The sequence below is a fragment of the Xyrauchen texanus genome, chromosome 2 (genome assembly GCF_025860055.1).
Source record: "Xyrauchen texanus isolate HMW12.3.18 chromosome 2, RBS_HiC_50CHRs, whole genome shotgun sequence".
In the NCBI taxonomy this organism is placed as follows: Eukaryota; Metazoa; Chordata; class Actinopteri; order Cypriniformes; family Catostomidae; genus Xyrauchen; species Xyrauchen texanus.
The window spans coordinates 61,729,762-61,749,908 of NC_068277.1; the positions used below are offsets into that span (position 1 = coordinate 61,729,762).

At 38.8% G+C, this 20,147-nt stretch overlaps 5 protein-coding genes across 5 annotated transcripts; 1 reads left to right on the forward strand and 4 right to left on the reverse strand.

The window, feature by feature from the left end:
- Positions 1 to 99: 99 nt before the first annotated feature.
- Positions 100 to 2,652, reverse strand: LOC127655692 (histone H4-like). Its single transcript, XM_052143634.1, has 2 exons — positions 2,639 to 2,652; positions 100 to 511 (listed from the first exon to the last, which is right to left on the reverse strand). The coding sequence occupies exons 1-2, from the start codon at positions 2,650 to 2,652 to the stop codon at positions 184 to 186; spliced, it is 342 nt and encodes a 113-aa protein (XP_051999594.1). The 3' UTR covers positions 100 to 183.
- LOC127655995 (histone H3-like) lies at positions 2,343 to 3,221 on the reverse strand. The gene has a single exon (XM_052144111.1). It carries the CDS (start codon positions 3,189 to 3,191, stop codon positions 2,781 to 2,783), a length of 411 nt encoding a protein of 136 aa, XP_052000071.1. The 5' UTR covers positions 3,192 to 3,221; the 3' UTR covers positions 2,343 to 2,780.
- Positions 3,222 to 3,595: 374 nt separating this feature from the next.
- LOC127660065 (histone H2A-like) lies at positions 3,596 to 4,615 on the reverse strand. The gene has a single exon (XM_052150133.1). The coding sequence runs from the start codon at positions 4,424 to 4,426 to the stop codon at positions 4,040 to 4,042; it is 387 nt and encodes a 128-aa protein (XP_052006093.1). The 5' UTR covers positions 4,427 to 4,615; the 3' UTR covers positions 3,596 to 4,039.
- A 171-nt stretch (positions 4,616 to 4,786) lies between these two features.
- LOC127659979 (histone H1-like) lies at positions 4,787 to 5,907 on the reverse strand. Its single transcript, XM_052150003.1, has one exon. The coding sequence runs from the start codon at positions 5,844 to 5,846 to the stop codon at positions 5,235 to 5,237; it is 612 nt and encodes a 203-aa protein (XP_052005963.1). The 5' UTR covers positions 5,847 to 5,907; the 3' UTR covers positions 4,787 to 5,234.
- A 746-nt stretch (positions 5,908 to 6,653) lies between these two features.
- Positions 6,654 to 14,765, forward strand: LOC127663019 (uncharacterized). Its single transcript, XM_052154411.1, has 18 exons — positions 6,654 to 6,790; positions 7,733 to 7,808; positions 7,909 to 8,038; positions 8,330 to 8,398; positions 9,173 to 9,571; positions 9,714 to 9,815; positions 9,899 to 10,131; positions 10,448 to 10,626; positions 10,889 to 10,982; positions 11,456 to 11,582; positions 11,693 to 11,904; positions 12,126 to 12,243; positions 12,333 to 12,428; positions 12,607 to 12,720; positions 13,101 to 13,205; positions 13,313 to 13,498; positions 13,585 to 13,764; positions 14,224 to 14,765. The coding sequence occupies exons 1-14, from the start codon at positions 6,729 to 6,731 to the stop codon at positions 12,642 to 12,644; spliced, it is 1,935 nt and encodes a 644-aa protein (XP_052010371.1). The 5' UTR covers positions 6,654 to 6,728; the 3' UTR covers positions 12,645 to 12,720; positions 13,101 to 13,205; positions 13,313 to 13,498; positions 13,585 to 13,764; positions 14,224 to 14,765.
- Positions 14,766 to 20,147: the final 5,382 nt, after the last annotated feature.

The following is a 20,147-nucleotide window of genomic DNA, read 5'->3' on the forward strand; positions in this document are numbered from 1 at the left end:
TTTGGGGCATCAAGAAAGTGTGTAAACATGCCAGAGAACTCGTACCTGAGAAAGCACGAAGTATTAATATATAGATGGCAACATATAGTACTAGCTCTTCAAAGGTTGACTCTTTTAAGGGAGAACATGGGTGGCTCTTAAAAGAGCCGTTGGGTTTGCCTGATGTCCGCAGAATAAAGTCGTTTAACCTCCGAAGCCGTACAGAGTTCGTCCCTGTCGTTTCAGCGCGTACACAACGTCCATGGCAGTGACGGTCTTTCTCTTGGCGTGTTCGGTGTATGTGACAGCGTCACGGATCACGTTCTCCAGAAACACCTTCAACACACCGCGAGTCTCCTCGTAGATCAGACCGGAGATACGCTTGACACCGCCACGGCGAGCGAGACGACGGATTGCTGGTTTGGTGATTCCTTGGATGTTATCACGCAATACTTTACGGTGCCGCTTGGCGCCTCCTTTCCCGAGTCCTTTACCGCCTTTTCCTCGTCCAGACATGATGACAAGATCTTGACTTTCAACAGAATGTAAAGACTGAACTTGCAGGAGAGTTTATTTATAGTCGTCTACAGGACCTAGCAGAGACACAGCACTGAAGGCGGAGCCAACTCTACGTCACACGTGTTTAGTTCTCACAACTCTGATCTACATAAACAGTTACATTGAGAAGCTTCTGTTTTCTGTGATGTATTCACATTCAAATGTCCATTCAAATATTAACTATTCATTAACTCAACTCAATTTTATTTATAGAGCACTATCAAAAACCACACTGGGTACCAAAGTGCTGTACATGGAGTTACAAAAAATACATAAAATCACATAAATACAGCTTAAGAATGCAAAAAACATTTAAAACCAATAAAACAAGAATAAGATAAAATTGACCTAGTACAATTTATAATGCAATTAATTAAAAAGCTAGGGAAAATAAATACGTTTTTAAGGCCCCAAATATAACACCCAGGTTTTTTACATAGGGAAGTTTTTTCCATGGAAGCAGTGACACATTTATTTCTAAATTTACCTCAAATCCCTTTGACCAAAAAACAATAAACTCTGACTTATCCTCATTTAATTGAAGAAAGTTGTTTGCCAGCCAACACTTTACATCGGCCATGCATTTATGCAGAGACTCAAAAGAAGGGTGCTTCCCATGTTTAATAGGAAAGTAAAGTTGAGAGTCATCAGCATACAGCTGGTAGTGTATGCCATGCTTATCAAAGATCTTTCCTAACGGAAGCATGTAGAGGGAGAATAAAACGGGTCCCAAAATGGAGCCCCGAGGGACCCCACATGTTAAAGGAACAACTGATGAAGAACAGTTCTCTAAACAGACTGAAATCGTTCTACCCTTGAGATATGAAGAGACCCAATCCAAGACTAACCCCTGAATACCAACCTGGTCTCTTAGGTGATCGATAAGAATGTAATGAAAGCAGCAATAAGATCCAGCAGCAGGACTACCAGAATCCACACCTAAAAAAATATCATTTAAACTCTCAACAGAGCTGACTCTGTGCTACGACCAGTTCTGAAGCCTGACTGAAATTTATCAAGCAAATTATTGATAGCTAAAAAATCTTTTAATTGTGCGAGCACCGTCTTCTCTAATATTTTTGACATAAAGGTCATAAATATTTCTTATGAGGCATTTTATTCCTACATTACAGTATACTGAGAAAATGCTGAACTTGAAAAGGAAGATGTGCATATAAGCTCCAAGTCTGTGTTTTACTGTGATCATCTGTAGTCAAATAGAGACAACAATTATGGGCAAAAGGACTTCAAAACAATCATATGTATAAGAACATTCACACTTATTACTGCCATTACAACTCATTTTCAAACTAGAGGGCACTTCTTGACTAACCTTTAAGTACATTAATATTGCATTTATACAGAAACAATTATTTTTGAACTCTTGTTTTATTTTATTTACGGGCATCATAAGGAAACATAATACAGGTTTATGTGAGGTTTGTGCAATAGAGGAGATAGTAGAGCATGTGTTGATGGTATGTCCTGCATATGAAAGAGAAAGGAGACTTGAGGAAGAATTACAAACCTTAGGAAGTCAAGAACTCATAATTAGCAATATCTTAAACGATGGTCCAAATGCGGAGGAACAAATGAATGCAATAATGAGATTTATTAGGAGCAGTGGATTAAAATATAGGAAATGGGGAGAAACTTAGATGTCATTATCTTCACACTCCATCACAGAAGGTGGCGGTATGCAACAATTAAGTTGGTTCGCAACCCGCCATAAAACCTAAAGAAAAAGAGTCGTTGTCTCACCAAAGAGAAAATAAGATTTAGAGTTTGGAAAAAAAAAAAAAAACCTAAATGAACCTAAAAACTACCCTGCTGTCATTCACAGACGAAATCCTACATTTGCTCAGACTGACTCTGATTATGACCAGCTGCCAATATATTTACATTGATGTTACTGTACGTCTGTGGTTAAAGGCAGTACTCTATATTTGTAATTCAACATCAAGATTGAGGTTATATTGTTATTTGCACATTCGACAAGAACGAGACACCTTCAATGCCAGTTAAACTGAAAGTAAAGAGGAAACCATTACAATAATATTATTCAATCATGTTTTTATGGCTTTTAGCATTGAAGTGTTACGAGCTCTGGTCCATAACCGTCAAATATACTTTGGGTCAATAGCATCAAAAACTATTAACTACTGGAAAATATCTCTTTGGGTATAATTGATGTGGCTCTTAAAAGAGCCCTTGGGGTAGATGTGAGGGACGCCGCTGAGGATTTAAGCGCGTTCTCCACGAATGCGGCGGGCCAGCTGGATGTCTTTAGGCATGATGGTGACCCTCTTGGCGTGGATGGAGCACAAGTTTGTGTCCTCAAAGAGACCGACCAAATAGGCCTCGCTGGACTCCTGCAGGGCCATGACGGCGGAGCTCTGGAAGCGCAGATCCGTCTTGAAATCCTGGGCGATTTCTCTCACCAGACGCTGGAAAGGCAGTTTGCGGATCAACAGCTCAGTGGACTTCTGATAACGGCGGATCTCTCTCAGCGCTACGGTACCGGGCCTGTAACGATGAGGCTTCTTGACTCCACCGGTGGCTGGAGCGCTCTTACGTGCGGCTTTAGTAGCGAGCTGCTTCCTCGGGGCTTTTCCACCGGTGGACTTGCGGGCGGTTTGTTTAGTTCTTGCCATGATGAACAGATTCTCTTCAGAACTTCACAGAAAATGAAGTTGTTTGTCGCGCTGCTGCCATTTTAAAGCCGAGAACGAGCACGCGCTCAGTGCGGTGAAGGCGCAAGAGACATGTGATTGGCTGATGTGGAGCTCTGCGCGTGACAGTCAGCCAATGACGGAGCAGCTCGTCTTTTTTTAAACAAGCAGCTGCAGTTTCCCGCGCAATATCCCTCCTCAATGCGCATGAAAGAAAAGCTGCGCATTACTTTTTTTCTACATGTTATACGGGTATTAACCAGATATATCTTCACAACAAAATTTATGATTTTGTTATAATCACAAGTAAAAATAATGAATAAACTGAAATCAAAAATCATTACCGTGTTAGTCATCACAACCCAAAGAAACAATCACGTGATTACCGGTGTAACACTTTATTATATGATTATGTACAACAGACATTACACACCTGCTTGTTTAGTAATGTTATCTGTACTTAAGAAACAAAATAGTAACACGACTGAAAAAACCCTTGATCGATCACGTGTTGCTTCATGCACATTTGATTTCACCGCATGTGTCTAATGCTGCACATTATTCGAGACAAATCTTGTAGTTTTTCATTACATGTCTTTACGGAGTTATGCCACTGCATAAGTAGCTCCAAGCTGATGCAGTTTTTCAGTTACGAATGAAATAGAAACACTTGTTACTGCATGTATGCACTCCTACACATTTCTTTATTTTAGCTTCTGTACCAACCATTGAACTGAAGACTTTATATAAGAGAAGAAAAGTCTCTTTTTAGTTCAAGTGTGTGGCTCTTAAAAGAGCCGTTGGGGTCAGGCAAACAGACTGGGGTTGGTTTACTTGGTCTTGGAGGGTTTCTCGGTCTTCTTGGGCAGCAGCACAGCCTGGATGTTGGGCAACACCCCACCCTGAGCGATGGTCACTCCACCCAAGAGTTTGTTCAACTCCTCGTCGTTCCGCACTGCCAGCTGCAGGTGACGGGGAATGATACGAGTCTTCTTGTTGTCCCGAGCGGCGTTTCCGGCCAACTCCAGGATCTCAGCGGTGAGATACTCGAGCACAGCGGCCAGATAAACGGGAGCACCGGCACCGACACGCTGAGCGTAGTTGCCTTTGCGGAGAAGTCTGTGCACACGGCCGACGGGGAACTGCAGTCCCGCCCTGGAGGAACGAGTTTTAGCCTTTGCTCGCGCTTTGCCGCCGGTTTTACCTCTGCCACTCATTATCGCGACTGTTACAAAACTTCAAAATGTGAAATAGAAGAAGATATTTGCTCATGTGCAGATGTTTCCAGTATTAAAAGGAGACTGTCAGTCGCCCATTGGCTCGAGTCTGTGAAACATTCTAACCAATCACAGCATTTACCTCCAAACACTAAACTCCTCCCTCTTTCTGATGACGAGTGCCTTGCAAGCATGTGTTTAACTCAAGAGGATACTGTAATAAACAATAATCATTATTATTATTAGTTTACAAGCACACCAGAATAATGTGTGTAAGGTGTTTAGAAAAAAGAGCTTGTCATTTACTGCTCCTTTAATTATTATTATTATTAGTTATGTATTAATAAACATGTTATACATGAGGTGAACTTATTGGTTAAGAGTCTTCTTCAGTTATTATTACTAGTATTTGAAAACTAAACTCTTGTGTGGTTTAGTGAGGCAGTAAGTGTACGAGCTCTTTTCTTTGATGCCGTTAAACCTGAAATTTAATGAACAGAAATGTATAATCGATTGAATATAATTGAATCAAACGTATAAAACAATCAAGTAATTGCACTAAACTTGATTTTAAACAGTGATTTAACTCGTCACAGACTTGTCAGGAGGGGTGAAAGTGACGCTGCATAATACACATTTGTTTCATCAGAAGTTTTGCTTTCGGTTTGTGAACTCTGAGTCACAATAAACAAATACGAAAACAAGAAAAATAAACTCAAATCCTGCACAAAGTTTTGCTCATTTATATGAATTAGTGGGTGGCTCTTAAAAGAGCCGTTTTGAGGAAGAAACTCAGTCAAGAGTTCATCTACTTCTTTTTAGGCGCGGCCTTTTTAGGTTTGGCTGCTTTCGGCTTTGCCGCTTTGGGTTTGACAGTCTTGGCCTTCTTGGGGCTCTTGGCGGCTTTCTTGGGGGTTGCTGGTTTCTTTGCCTTCTTGGGGCTCTTCGTTGCCTTTTTAGCGGCTGCGGGTTTCTTCACCTTCTTGGGGGATTTCTTGGCGGCAGGTTTCTTAGTCGCGGCACTCTTGGGCTTCTTGGCGGCGGCGGGTTTCTTGACTGCGGCCTTCTTGACTTTAGGAGCGGCTTTCTTGGCGGGTTTCTTCGTGCTCTCGGCTTGTTTCTTGTTGAGCTTGAATGATCCGGAGGCGCCGGTCCCTTTGGTCTGGACCAGAGTCCCTTTAGTCACCAGACTCTTGATGGCGATCTTGACGCGGGAGTTGTTCTTCTCCACATCGTATCCACCGGCGGCGAGAGCTTTCTTCAGGGCGGCGAGAGACACGCCGCTCCTCTCCTTGGAAGCGGACACAGTTTTGACGATGAGTTCACCGACGCTTGGGCCCGTTTTCTTGGGTTTAGCAGCAGATTTCTTCTTGGGCGCTTTGGCCGGCGCGGCGGCTGCAGCTGGAGCGGTTTCTGCCATCTTTCTGATCGGATGTGTAACGTCACACACACACAGTGTTTGAGTTCAGTAATGAAGAGAGGTTGAGCGGCGCTGCGCTCTTAAACACATCATGAGAACCATGTAGACTCAATCCGCCCGTCTCAGTGTCTGTGCGCCTCCGAGGGCCACTCGTGCTTGTGTTTTCTCCTCTCACATTTACAGCAAAACTGAAGCGATACGATTGTTTAGTGGGGTGAAAACGATGTGAACACCGAGCAGGGGTTTTGCTCTTTATCTGGAGATGAAAACACGCGACGAGGCAACGTTTAGTTTTCGCCTTCACTTCAAATCCACGGCGAGCATCAGCCACTGGAAAAAGCCGCCTGTGAATTGGATGTGTTTTTCATGTATAAATGTTGATAACAGATTGAACACATCCTCTGTGCATTGAACACACACTTTGACGATGACTTTAATGAAATGAGCATCACTGAGGGACTTGTGGACAGTTTCTTACAGTAGTTGTTTTGGGCAGCATGAAGCACACGCTCCAGTCGGAGGATCCGTGTCTGTTTGTGACTCTCATGTGTGTTCATCTGCTAAAATGGACATTATTACTAAAACATAAACAAGAAAATAAGAATTGTATGCAATAGTTGTACCTCTGTTGCCTGGATAAAACACTGTCTTACAATTACAATTTTTTTTTTTTTTTTCTGTGTGGTCAGAATGATGACTATTTCGCGTTTGTGTGTAATAAACAAACAATGCGTTCTCATCAATATGCGTATAAATAACACGACTTCTTTATACTTCCAAATTGCGTGTAATGCATACGCCAGTGTCCAATTTTGCGTGCATATGATACGCCAATCCTTTCCAATTAACTTCAGTGGATAAGTCAAAATAAATTTAACGGCAATGACGTCACAAGCGAAGCTCAGTTCGCCCAGTTCACCTGATGCGCGTACATCTTCAAACAGGTAAGGAAAGTCAACAGTCCTTTTTTGTAATCAGATCACGGTGTTAACTGTATTATTTTAATTATTACAGTGTTTCACGTTACCTGGAGTCATGTGTCAAAATGGCAGCGAATGCGTTTAAATTAGTTAGTGAACAGTGGGCCGCTCTATTTGCTTCTACTGTAAACAGATCTGTTGCAATTTGAAATTAATAAAACAGTTTTCAATCATGTTGTTACATGGGTCTTCATCTTTTAGACATGGCTGATGATAGCACTACAAATCAACAGACTGAATTAGTGTTTGCTAACGTTTTCAGCTAAAGTGGCATGGTTAGCCTAAGCCTACGGGACCCCCCAGGGGTCAATAATGTGGAATAATCAATGCGTATGGAATAATTCAGGCACGCGCAGACATTACTAGTTGCTTGCAGATGCATGATACTGTAGGGTTGGATTAGACTCCTATCCCCAAGATATTTGATTTCTAATGTCATCATATATAGTGCATTATACCTAATTTGCACATTGTTGGTTTGATTGCTTCTATTGCTCTCTTCATTTGTAAGTGGCATTGGATAAAAGCATCTGCTAAATGATTAAATGTAAAGGACAATTAAGCAAGATTTAGACTAGACCCTTTGTCTCCAGCTGAAAATCAGTAACCGCTTACAAAAAAAACATGAATCTGTAGTTGATAATAATAGCTAATATGTTAATAGCTAAAATAAACAATTGAATACAGAAATAGAATTATAGTTACAACCAAAGGTTGTAATTAAAATCTGCATTCTCCTGCAAATAGTCAGACACCACTATCCTCTACCGGAAAATGTAAAATTTTAACCTTTACCCTCAAATCACTGATGTGGTCCAAATTTTCCATTCAATTATAAGTGTCAGCAAGTTTGAGTTGCAGGCAGATCTCAGATCTAACTGACACCTTTATTTTTTGTTTGTTAAGTACAATGTCAATAGGAAATAAGAACAAACTAGAAGCTGTTCTTCTGCTCGGGGATGCATTTGTTGAAGAGATACAGGCAAGTTTCATTCTTGTTATACACAAATGTGTAATTAATTAACTCCAATTAGTTAATGCCTATGTTTCACCCATCTACTTTTCATTACATGCGCATAAAGAAACGTAACACAGAGTTACGAACTCAGAAGGCTGAAGTCACAGGACAATCCAAAGTGACTTGGTGGAAGAGGGACCGTGATGGGCAGCGTGTGACCACCAGCAAACGGAGGAAAAAAGGTTCATCTGCTGGTTAGTGTACATCTTATCAAATTTATGTCAAATACTTTAAATGGAGAGTGATGTGAGATTTAGAGTAGGTGCTGGTTTGATAATGCTGTTGTTACTCAATATTCTGTATGCTTGCACATTCATATTGTAAATTACATTATAATGCCAAATACATTTAGGTTTGATAGTTTCCATGTTGCAAGTTTGCCAAAGGTTTTAGCTTTTATTTTTGTACATCTGGCAAAGAGTTTGAAAGAATTGTACTCTAATAAGAATTCTAATGTGGTTTATGTTATTTTTACTTCCAAATAGTTGGTACCGGTACTTCTCCATGTGCTAGTCCCACCATCACAACTTCATGTACTAGCTACCAAGATCCTGGTAAAAACTACTTTAAAAACACTTTTCATAATATGGTATGCTTCAAATGAAAACAAGGAGTTACGTAAAAAGGAAGCCTCATTATACCTGCACTTTTGCTATGTTTAGTAACTAGTCATCTAACAATGTTCCTTTTCTAAATGCTTTTTCTACAGTCCCCTAACATGCCTCAAATATTAAAAGTTACCACAGTTTGGTGCATCAAGCCCTGTCAACATGACAGAAATAGGAACACTTTAGACCAGTGGTTCTCAACCTCTCCTGCAGGGACCCCCTGACAGGCCATGTTTCTGTTTTAACCCTGAAATGGCACACCTGATTCAATTAATTAGAATATGAGTAGTTATTAGAGCAGGAAGAGTAGGAATTAGTCAATTAATCAATTAGTCAACTACTCATTAAGCCTTTATTTAATTGAATCAGGTGTGCCATTTCAGGGTTTAAACAGAAACATGGCCTGTCAGGGGGTCCCTGCAGAAGAGGTTGAGAACCACTGCTTTAGACAATAGCATCACTGTTTCTCAGCAAAATCACATGGTTGTTGTTTAGTTTCACAATTAAGTGGGCAACACTACTGACAGCCAGCACCTACACAGAATCTTAAGGGTCATGGATTTGATTGCCCATTTCCAACTATCCTTTCACCCTCTGCCTTCTCTGCTATCACTGGACTGTCCCTGTATTAAAAGCAATGGAAATGCCTCAAAAGAAGTCAGTGGTAGTGGAATTGCAATGTTGGATTTCTAGTATGTTTTTATTTTTCTCTTTCTCTAGCTGAAGGTTTTAATATGCAGAGGCTTGAGGACCTTCTACGGGATTCAGAGAGCATTGATGGGCAAGATTTTGCTCAGCAGCCATCTTTGTCCAGTTGGTGTCAAAGACAGAAAGGGGTCAAACAATGTTGGCAACAGGCGAGGCCACAAAACCTTCACAACTTGTTGTCAGCTGAGAACATTGTCCAGATGAAGTGCAACCACTGTCATGTGACAGAAGCCATCATCCGTTGCAGGGAATGTTTGCCCTCAGAGTGGTTTTGTGCAGAGTGTGATCAATTGGTACATAAATGCCACACTCTGCACAGTAGGCAGACCACCATGTATGGCTTTTATAAATACATTCCCCCAACAGAGTTTGTGAAACTCCATGATGATAAGTACATCATCTGTGAACAAGGTTGGTGTCTCTTTTTCAGTTGATTTTCATTTTTTTTTTTGTCAACACACAACATTATTAAATTATTCATTATGTTTTCCAAGTACTTGCTAACAATCCAAATATTCTTTAATGTCATCCTGTTTGTCCTTTGCTCTTGAAGATTGTTTGCTGCCAACAGCCTTTCCTAAAAATATATGCTCCTGTGACACTGGTGATGTTGCAATCTCTGTTGGTAGATCCATCATACTGGTTTGCATAAATGGTAGGATTGGGTAAAAAAAATATTGTTTTTCTAACATATTACTTTAGTTCCTTGTTAGTTATTTGTCTTTCATGTGCACTCAGGCCGTTATAATCTTCACGTTCCAGTGCTAACGTGCAAACATTGCAATAAGCAATGGGCTCCAGAAGTCAGTGACTTTGTAAGGAGTGGTTACTGGCCTGCTACCATGCAAGCACAGACACTTTTCCACCAAGATCTGTTCCATTCCTTTGAAGCTATGAAGACAACAGCTCCAGGAATGTCAGTGAAAGCCTTCACAGCAATGTTGGACCAGAGAACAAAGCAGTTTGGAAGAGTGAGTAAAAATTTGAAGCTGAAAGACAAATGCATTCGTTGTTATTATTATAAGTAGCTGTAAGGCTGGACAGTATGGCAAAAATGGTGTTTGAGTCCAAACAGGGCGCAAATTCAAATATACCCACATATGACGTCAAGGCCCACAAGTGGCTGTAATATTTCAGGTTACTGAAATTAACTGAACTGAAGACCATATTAGACAGTATTGCCAATTGCATCCTTTCTTGGGTTTGAAAAGGTACACTGACAAAACATAAATGGGGTGACCTTGTAGTTCATTGTCATTTAAAGCTGTTCTATAAATTGTTTTTCAGACTGGCAAAGTGAATGCAGATGCTTTTCAGAGGAGCTTTCTGCAATATGTGTACTGCAACTCTGAAGAGGACCAACTTCTGGAAAAGGAGCCATTTGTCTGTCCAGCCTGTAGTCCTGAAATGGTTGCCGTTTCAGTGGATGGCAACAGAAAACTCTACAGGTTCCAGAAAACAAACCAGTGAGTTTTGTGTACACATTAAAAACAGCCAATGTAGTTAATGTATGTACTTGCTATTAACATTATCATAATAATATATTTATAATTTTGTTATTTAAAATTAAGCTGTTGATACTGTAGCTGTTGAATATAATATCCATGTTAGACTTTGCAACCTTGTTTTTTTTTTTTTAAAGTGTCATATAAATACAATTATTATAATTTATTATTATTATGTAAAAATTCTTACTACAGTGGTTATCCACAATACATTTTGTTGTAGGAGTGAAGAGCCAGGATTCTTTGATGGAGTGTTTTTATCCCAAGACTCTGAGGTGTCCAGTTTTGTTGAGGAAGTCCGGGGGGCTGTCAAGAGTGTAAGTTTTCAATCAGGCTGAGCAGCGGGTATCTCTGGCTTATTTTATAACTAATTGGAAGTACAGTTGGAAACACTGTTGCCTTATTAGGTGTTTGGGTGAGGGAATATTTGATCAGGTGTTGAGATGGCAATGGCAGGTTGCTGAGGTTAGCGATGCAATCAGACTTTCGCAAAGAGTGAAGTTGCAGAGCTGGATGAAAAAATACAACTAGATTCTAATCCAGAGGGCACAGTATATCTATAGTATTGGTTGCCGCACATACAGTATGTCTGACACAATTTCTGACAAAGTTAGACTATTGCAATTATCCTCCTGCATGCTAAATGGCAAATAATTTCAATTGGTTTGTTATACTCCAGGAAGTTGCAGATGGAAGATGGGTCAGGCAGTCAAAGACTAAATATAATCAGACTGTAATTGTTGGTGTGTTTGAGCGTGCAGCCCTGCTATTTAACTTTTTACTTTGGTAGACGGCAGGAAGAGCGATGTCTGGGGAATCCCACTGGACAGCAGCAAGAGAGACATCAAAGCAGGCCAACAAGTTGGATGAAGAAGGTGTAGAAATTGCTGTGTGCAGGCATGGATTCCTCCTCAAAGGTTGGTATTGGTCTTGATAAATTGCAATGAAAAATATTTGTAGATGAAACATCTGAAGCCTATTCTTCAGTGTGCAATGTGCTCTCTACTTATTTCTTTTTTTCCAAAAGGTCTGAATATGTATAGAGGAGAAATCTTTGCATATCCAATGTTTCTCCAAAAAGAGTTCCAGGGTGCTGCATTTTTGGCCATGGATGTGACTTGCCGTTATGTGCCATACCTGAAGAAGGTGTCAGAGGCCCTGACTCATCTTCAACCTCTTCAGAAAATGAGACATTGCTTGTCCGTGATGCATGCCAAAGCCCACAATACAAAATGCGAGGTGATTCTTTTAACTACTTTTACATTTCAGAGTGATGTAGCCAACAATTAACGTAAAGTACCACAATGAATGATGTTGTGACCCAAACAACAACCCAGGAGTGTGTTTTGAGTTGTACATGAGCCCCTATGTGCTGTCCTCTACAGCTGGTGACCTTGGGATATGCATCAGTATTGATCACCCTGTTGTCCACCCTGTTTCCTGTCCACTGCTTCCTGTAGATTCTGTGGAATGCAAGGAACCAGGAAGGTGCCGGAACCACTCTTGGTGAAGAAGTGGAGCAAGTCAATAGTTTTCTCTCCAGATGTGCCCTGACCACAAAGTATATGTCCAAGTCAGGTTTGTAAGCTTCTTTGACCCCTGCTCCCCTGCAATTGTACACATTAACATTTGACAATTTATTGTGATTTTTCTATTGTTCTTTACAGTAAGAACTGATATGCTTACTGTCCATGCAATTGGGTGGAATCAACGTAAAGAGAATGGCCTCCACATTGCCTTGTCTTCCAGATTCAAAAAGGCATGTTCATGTATTGATAAAGGATGGACTATTTTAAATCGTTAAATTTCAACTTAAATTCCACCCAAAATGCATCACTTCAGCTATGTATATGTAGTCGAATATGTCATTATATTAAATCAGGCAGGAAGATACTTTTTGGTATTTTATGAAATGACAGTGTGTTGCTGTTTTGCAGACAGTAGAAAACACCTTAGATGCAACAGAGAGCCTGAAGTAGATGCAGGACCAGTTGCATTGCAGTGATGACATGCTAAAGCAGTGGGTTGTTGATGTCAAGCTGTGGGCCAGTAGCGGTAAGGGCAATATTGTTTTATACATAAACACTGTTGGAGTAATTTGGTTGTAATGCATGTATCTGTAGCTTAATGTTAAATTATGATGCAGGGATGGGCACTATTTGCAAGTCATAAGTCTTCAATTAGTATTTTGACTTAAAGAAAGTAAACATTTTAGCAATGAGAACAGAATGATTGGTGCATGTTCATGCAAATCAGACCAAAATGGAACAATATTATTTGAGGTAGGAAATGACAGACCAAGCATAATTTGCCAGTAAAGCCCAATTTATACTTCTGCATTGTCTTAAAGTGTGTCTGTTGCTGCTGTACTATGTGCAATTAAGAAAACTTAAGTGCATTGGAAACATTTCTCTTTCTTCTTAACTTGAATTTAGGAAATGCAGCAGCCAGTTCTGTTGATGCTCGTGGTTTGCAGATCTCCATCGAAGCACTCTTTGTGAGCATTTGTCAGAAGAAGCACTACCTTTATAGACAGAATGGTATGTATTAGTAAATGTAAGTGATGCAGATGGAAGTTATATTGTTTCTGTTCATTAAATGCCATGGCAGCTCTTTTGTAATACCATTGTTTTTGCTCTTATTACAGATCGCAATAAAAGGTGTCAGAAGATTACTCAGAAGATTGCCCAAGAAAAGAAGCGCTTGCTAGGTGAGATCCAGAGATACAACCAACAACCCGATGGTGATCCTGTGGACACACTCTCGGTTGTGCAGAAACTCTCCAACAAAGCTGCAGAGAGCATGATCTGACCTTGGCAGGAACAGAACACAGGTGTTGTATTAATATTTAACTTTGTTTATTTAAAATGTATCATCATCAAATTAGTTTATTAATGTTTGATGTTTTCATTCTTTCAGACGGTATAGACATTCTCGCCAAGAAGAAGCTTTTTGACCAACTAATGCTGGTCTCCCGACTGACAGAAGAAAAGCAGATCCTTGTGAAGGAGATGATGCAGCACTGTCAGTACCTTAAGGACTCTGTTGCAAAGGTCCAGACACTGGTAGCCACCATTTCAGATTGCATAAAAACAGGAAGTACGTGTAAATCAAACTATATGGCTTTATGCACTTTAAAATTCATAGGTCAAATTATTTTCAAGTGAAAAGCAATCATGCTAGTATTGGCTCAAGAACTGAGGATACATGGCCTTCAAAGATTATTTTATCCAATTATTATTTTCCAATTTGACTTTGTATTTAACATTTGTTCTAAAATAAATCAGCTCTCTCTGATAAAATGTTTAGTGTGACGGTAATTCCATTACTCTGGAGCGGTGGTGGCGTAGTGGGCTAAAGCGCGTAACTGTTAATCAGAAGGTCGCTGGTTCGATCCCCACAGTCACCACCATTGTGTCCTTGAGTAAGACACTTAACTCCAGGTTGCTCCGGGGGGATTGTCCCTGTAATAAGTGCACTGTAAGTCGCTTTGGATAAAAGCGTCTGCCAAATGCATAAAAGTAAATGTAAATGTACTCTTCTTGTGTGGACTTATAGGCTATCCCAATGGATTCACAGAGGAGGCGTGCAAGGGCCTCATCAGTCTACTTAAGACAAGACTGCATAACCTCAGACTCAAGCAGCAGACTGTAGCATGCACATACAGAGGCATTCTCGAACCAACTCCTAGGCTGGTGGAAGAAGATGAAGGGGAAATGGACTGGCAATGTGACCTCAGCTCTGAGGATGAGGATGATGATGATGATGATGATGAGGAAGATAATGATGCTGAGGTGGTGACTCAAGTCACTTGACTTGGGACTCAAGTCACAGTTGTAATCCCTTTTGCTTTGACTTGTACTTTGATGATTTAAAAAGGTTTTTAAAGTCTTGACAAAAGATCCTGTTTTTGTAAGTGAGTTAGATTGAAAGGGACAAAGTGACTCCTCGGTTGTTTGTTCCTGCAGTTATCCATATTTAGCTACATATGCGCTCAGATTATACTCTTCTTTTTTTATTGTGTTACTGGAATTGTAATAATCATGGTTGCAACTGATAATGTCTGTAAAATATTTGCTGATACCTGTATATATGTGTATGGAAACAGAAATACAAATTTGATTTGTCATCAGACTATTGAATTGACTTTGGCTCATCACACATCAAGCATTACAAATACAGAGAACTGGGAGCTTTCAGATTTAACCTGAACTAGCAACATTTTGGAACTTTAGAGGTCACAGTCACACCAGGTCACATATTAAGATAGATGTATGAAACTAACATATTGTACACTGATAGTTACTGGCAGTGTAATATACTTCAATACTGACTATGTAAAACCATTGTAGTTATTGTCTAAATGTATATCAGCTATAGTTAACCACATGTTATACAGATGATCGGTTAGCAGGGTTGGGTCAGATTGCTTTGAATACAAACAACATGGCAATATGAATAATCAGTTATGATTTACCTTTTAGCAACAACCCAACTTGGTATATCATTTTAAGAAGCTCAGTGATCTGAGGCCATGCAAAGTAAATGTTATGACCATATCCATCTGATTATCAACTCATCCCATGGTAGGAGCCACATATCAGATGTGCAGACTGTTCATAACAGAGATACATGTAGGATACTTTATAAACAGGGATATTGAGGCTACTAAATTATATAATCCAGACCATGTAGGAGCATTCAGGTGGTTTGGAGGAGCTAAAGCATGCCAGAAGGGGAATATAAAATCCCAATATATGCCCCTGTGTCAATGGTACCTTCTCACCCATGCCATGGGCACTGATGCACAAATATCCTAACTTTTCTGGAAATGGGGTTTGTAGTTTCTCACAGTGACAGGTGCTGGAAGGAGGAAAATGTAAATAGAAAACTATTTGCCCTTTTTTGTAGAGATCAAAAAAATCTTTAAACAGAAATAAATACAGAGGATGCAACAGGGCCAACAGTATGTGTAATGCACTCTTGTTTTAAATAGCAATAATAATGTTACAAGTACAAGAGGAGACGACTACCCATCATAGACCATGGCCTTTTAGTGTTTATTTCTTTTACCATCATAGCAGCATTAGCATAAATAGATATGCATATATGCCGTGTGTGTGTGTATGTGTGTACTTGTACAACTATCTTTGTGAGGACCAGTTTGAGTTTTAGACCATCGGAGTGAGGGCCAAGATAGTAAAGTGAGGACATTTTGATCGGTCCTCACTTTCTGAGAGCCTGTAAAGATCAGTTTGAGGGTCAAGAGCTGGTTTTAGGGATCAGGTTATAATGAGGATTTGGGCAGGTTTAGGTCAGACACTTAGTTGTGATGGGTAGGGTTAGGGTAAGGACCTAGAGATTGCATTGTGTCAATGACTGTCCTCACAAACCAACCCAGTCTCACGGCAGTTCGTGACATAGTCACGAAATTTAATCTATTGATTCGTGTTCATGGACACGAGTTTCCCCATTTTTTCGTGTCACTCAGCACGACTTTCAATCTAATGTATTTCAATGGGACGTATTTTTCGTGCCTGCACCACGTTTTTCTTTCGAGAGCACAGTATTGCTTTTTCTCAATTGTTATTCATTTTGCAAACTTTAAGAGCTAAATTACTCAACATTTAATCAAGAGATTTTAATCCTCGTTTTTTGCTTTATATTCGGTAGGCTACTCAACATTAATCAATTTTTTCGTGTCCAAAGGGCACACATATCCTTCTTTTTTTTTCGTGTCACTCAGCACGACTTTCAATCTAATGTATTTTAATGGAGTGTATGCACCACGTCTTTCTTTCGAGAGCACACTATTGTTTTTTCACAATTGTTATTCATTTTGTAAACTTTAAGGGCTACATTACTCAACATTTAATCAGGTGATTTTAATCCTCGTTTTTATTGCTTTATATTCGGTAGGTTACTCAACATGAATCTATTGCTTCGTGTCTATGGGCACGAATTTTCTTCTTTTTTTTTTTTTCATGTCACTCAGCACGACTTTCAATCTAATGTATTTTAATGGAGTGTATGCACCACGTCTTTCTTTCGAGAGCACACTATTGTTTTTTCCTCAAATGTTAGGCTATTCCTTTTGCAAACTTTAAGGGCTACATTCCTCAACATCTAATCAGGAGATTTTAATCCTTGTTGTATTGCTTTATATTCGGTTGGCTACTCAACACGAATTGATTCGTGTCCTTAAGCACGAATTTTCTTCTTTTTTTCGTGCCACACAACACGAATTTCAATCTAATGTATTTCAAAGGGACGTATTTTACGTGCCTGCACCACGTCTTTCTTTGCAACATAGTCTCACCGCTATTCGTCACATGCCGTTTGGTCATTTCCCCCTCACGTCCAATCCGACGTTGAGGGTACCCCCTATTCGTCACTTGACAACGGAGAGGGTCGTCCAATAGATTTGAGTGCAAATCCCTCATCTTTGAATTTTGAACTTTGATTATTTTTCTAACCCTAACTCTTTTTCCTCTCTTTTTTTATATAATTTTGGGCTACATTAAAATTACATAATTACAGGACGTTATATTTTCTATATGCTTAAAACATGCCTTAATTTAGGTGGGATATTTTATAATTTTCGATCACATATTGTGGTAAATTCCACCTCACGTCCATAAGCCGACGTTGAGGTTACAGCTAGCTGAAACCCTTTTCTAAATCGGTATATCACGATTTTCCCTCTCTTTTTTTCATAATTTTGGACTACATTAAAACGACATAATTGCAGGACTGCATATTTGCTGTAGGCTTAAAACATGTCTTAATTTATTGTGGGATATTTTATAATTGTCGATGGTATTTCAATTTGCAATGGCTTATAGTGAGCCTAGCTACTTTGCTTTTTTTTTGCGCCACAAAAGAAAAAAGAATAGCCTACTTTTATAGAACTTTCATCCCAATACTGATTATGAAGTTGTAATAAATTAATTATATAGCCTACTGCAGAAATGTTTATATTGCTTTATATGGACATATCCTTTGGCAAAGAGATGGATGCATTCTGGGAATTGATATGTGTTTAAATGTAATGGCTACATACTCGTGTTTCCTTCACTTCGACATTTACGCTGACCCCTTTGAAATTTTGAGCACGGATATAAAATATTAAGACTGTACTTTTTAATTATGATTGATATTTTGGCGCAATTTTGTGCAATACGTCACTGTGTGCGACCATCGCAGAAACCATTGCCCAGCGCGATTCCACCACGGTAAGTTGCTTACAACAGTCTATGAGCAAAATGAATTCATAAGCATTTACACGTCCAAAATTAATAAAATTACGAGTTTATAAAAAAAAACATTTTCTAGGCCTAGATATAGGTTCTAGATGTGTGTGTGTGTATATATATATATATATATATATCCTCCTGAGACCCAGAAAAAAACTTTTTTTTTATTTAGTTTTTTTTTCATGTCATCACATTGTTTAGAGCATAAGAAACAAATGGTAAAAAAAAACATTTTTGAAAAATTATATTTTATTCATATGTTATGCTATGTCCTCTGTAGTGAACACCAGGACTCAGTTGTTAAAACAATGAAATGACTTAAAATTATATGTGTAGGCAAAAACAATGGGATTTTTTTTTCAATCACCAATACATTTTGGGGTTTCAGGATTTTTTTAAACCAAAATTTGTATAAAGATGATTCTCAACTATATTATGAAAGATATAACGGAATTAATTGATACACCATTTTACTTTATGCAATATGTGGGTAAAATGGGCATAAATTAATATTCCCATTCAATGCAATGTATCTATACACTGTATCTAATTTGCACATTAATGTGTTCTTGGGGCAACATTTAATGAAAAAAGAAGTGTAAGAATTGGAGTAATAATTAGCAACATTTTAATAATAATATCTAATATTTCATAGGAATATTGATGTATAATTTATTTACATATTCACTTGTTGTGTCTCCCAAAATGCCTGATAAACATGATTTAAGTCCTGGTGTCCTCTACAGTGGACATGTATGAAATCAATGCCCTGTTCTGTAACAGAAAGTCATTTTTTGATTTGAAACCCCATAACGTTTTCATGTTGGTTGATGAAATACAATTTGAAAAGTAGTTCGATTTAAATTATAATTACAATATATTATCATATTTCCATAGGAGTGCTATTTGATCACTAAATTAATGTCAGACATTTTTAAAGCCCAAGGAGAAGTTGTTTTCAGGGTGAAACCTCCAAACATCTGGTATCTCTGTAAAGCCCTGAATGTGCTCTTTACAGGACAGCCAGAATAACACTGTGACATGCATGGTGTCAGAGAAATACACTAAAATATAATGTCCACTACAGTGGACAAAAGTCTATTCCTGGGTCCCAGGAATATATTTATAATTATATATATATATATATATATGTATATATATAATTAATGTTGTGATATATATATATATATATCACAACATGTTTTTTTTATGTGGAAATACTCATTTTATTTTGGACGTGTTGCTTATTGAAAATTTATTGGGGAATAGTAATTGGGGACATCTAGATGATGTAATTTTCTCTTGATCATCGTAGTTCACACACAACGTCACTGTAATGTGTCAGTAATAACAATATTATCACTTGGTCTAACGTTATACTGCACATAACGCTGCCTTTAAATCTGGGATGGCGAACCCTAGACACATGTTACGAGAAAATGGGAATCACTCACTATATTAGGGTACACTTTTTAAATCTTATATCAACATAACACTACATAATTAACATTTTCTGTTGTTCTCCTGCAGATCCTGTCAAACATATCACCTGTCGAACCTATCCGAACCTGATTTTCAAAACCCAAAGGCACTTTTAAGAGCCAACCTCTATCTCTTCATTATTTTCGGTATCTTACATCCTCTCTGTTCTCTCACTATCTATATTTCTGTCCATCTCTTCAATCTTTATCTATCTCACAGTCATCTATTGCTCTTTCTTTCCTCCCTGTCTGTCTTTGTCTACTTGTCTGTCTTACCCATCTTTGTCTGTCTGTCTGTCTGTATCTGACTGTCTGTCTGTCTGTCTGTATCTGACTGTCTGTCTGTCTGTATCTGACTGCATTGCAATGGCCACCAGGCATAAACTTGATTCAAAGGATCCCCACTACCAAGAGGGGAGACGCATGTCTCTGGAGCTGAAACATGAACACATTCTAGCTGAAGACAAGGTTAGAGTTTTTTTACACCTCAATCATTTTATAACAAACATAACAAATTAAAGTGAAACGTGATGAGGAATATGTAAGAATGATGAGTGCAGAAGATTTAATACAGGTATATTGCATGATGCATCCTGCCATGCTCTGTGACATGTGTTAATAAGGGAATATAATTATAATAATAATAATAGTACATGCAGTTCCATCCCTCTGAGTTAGAATCTATTCCAAGGCTCATTTAAGCTGTTCAACACCTTACTAACACACTATGTTGTGTTTTCCTTTC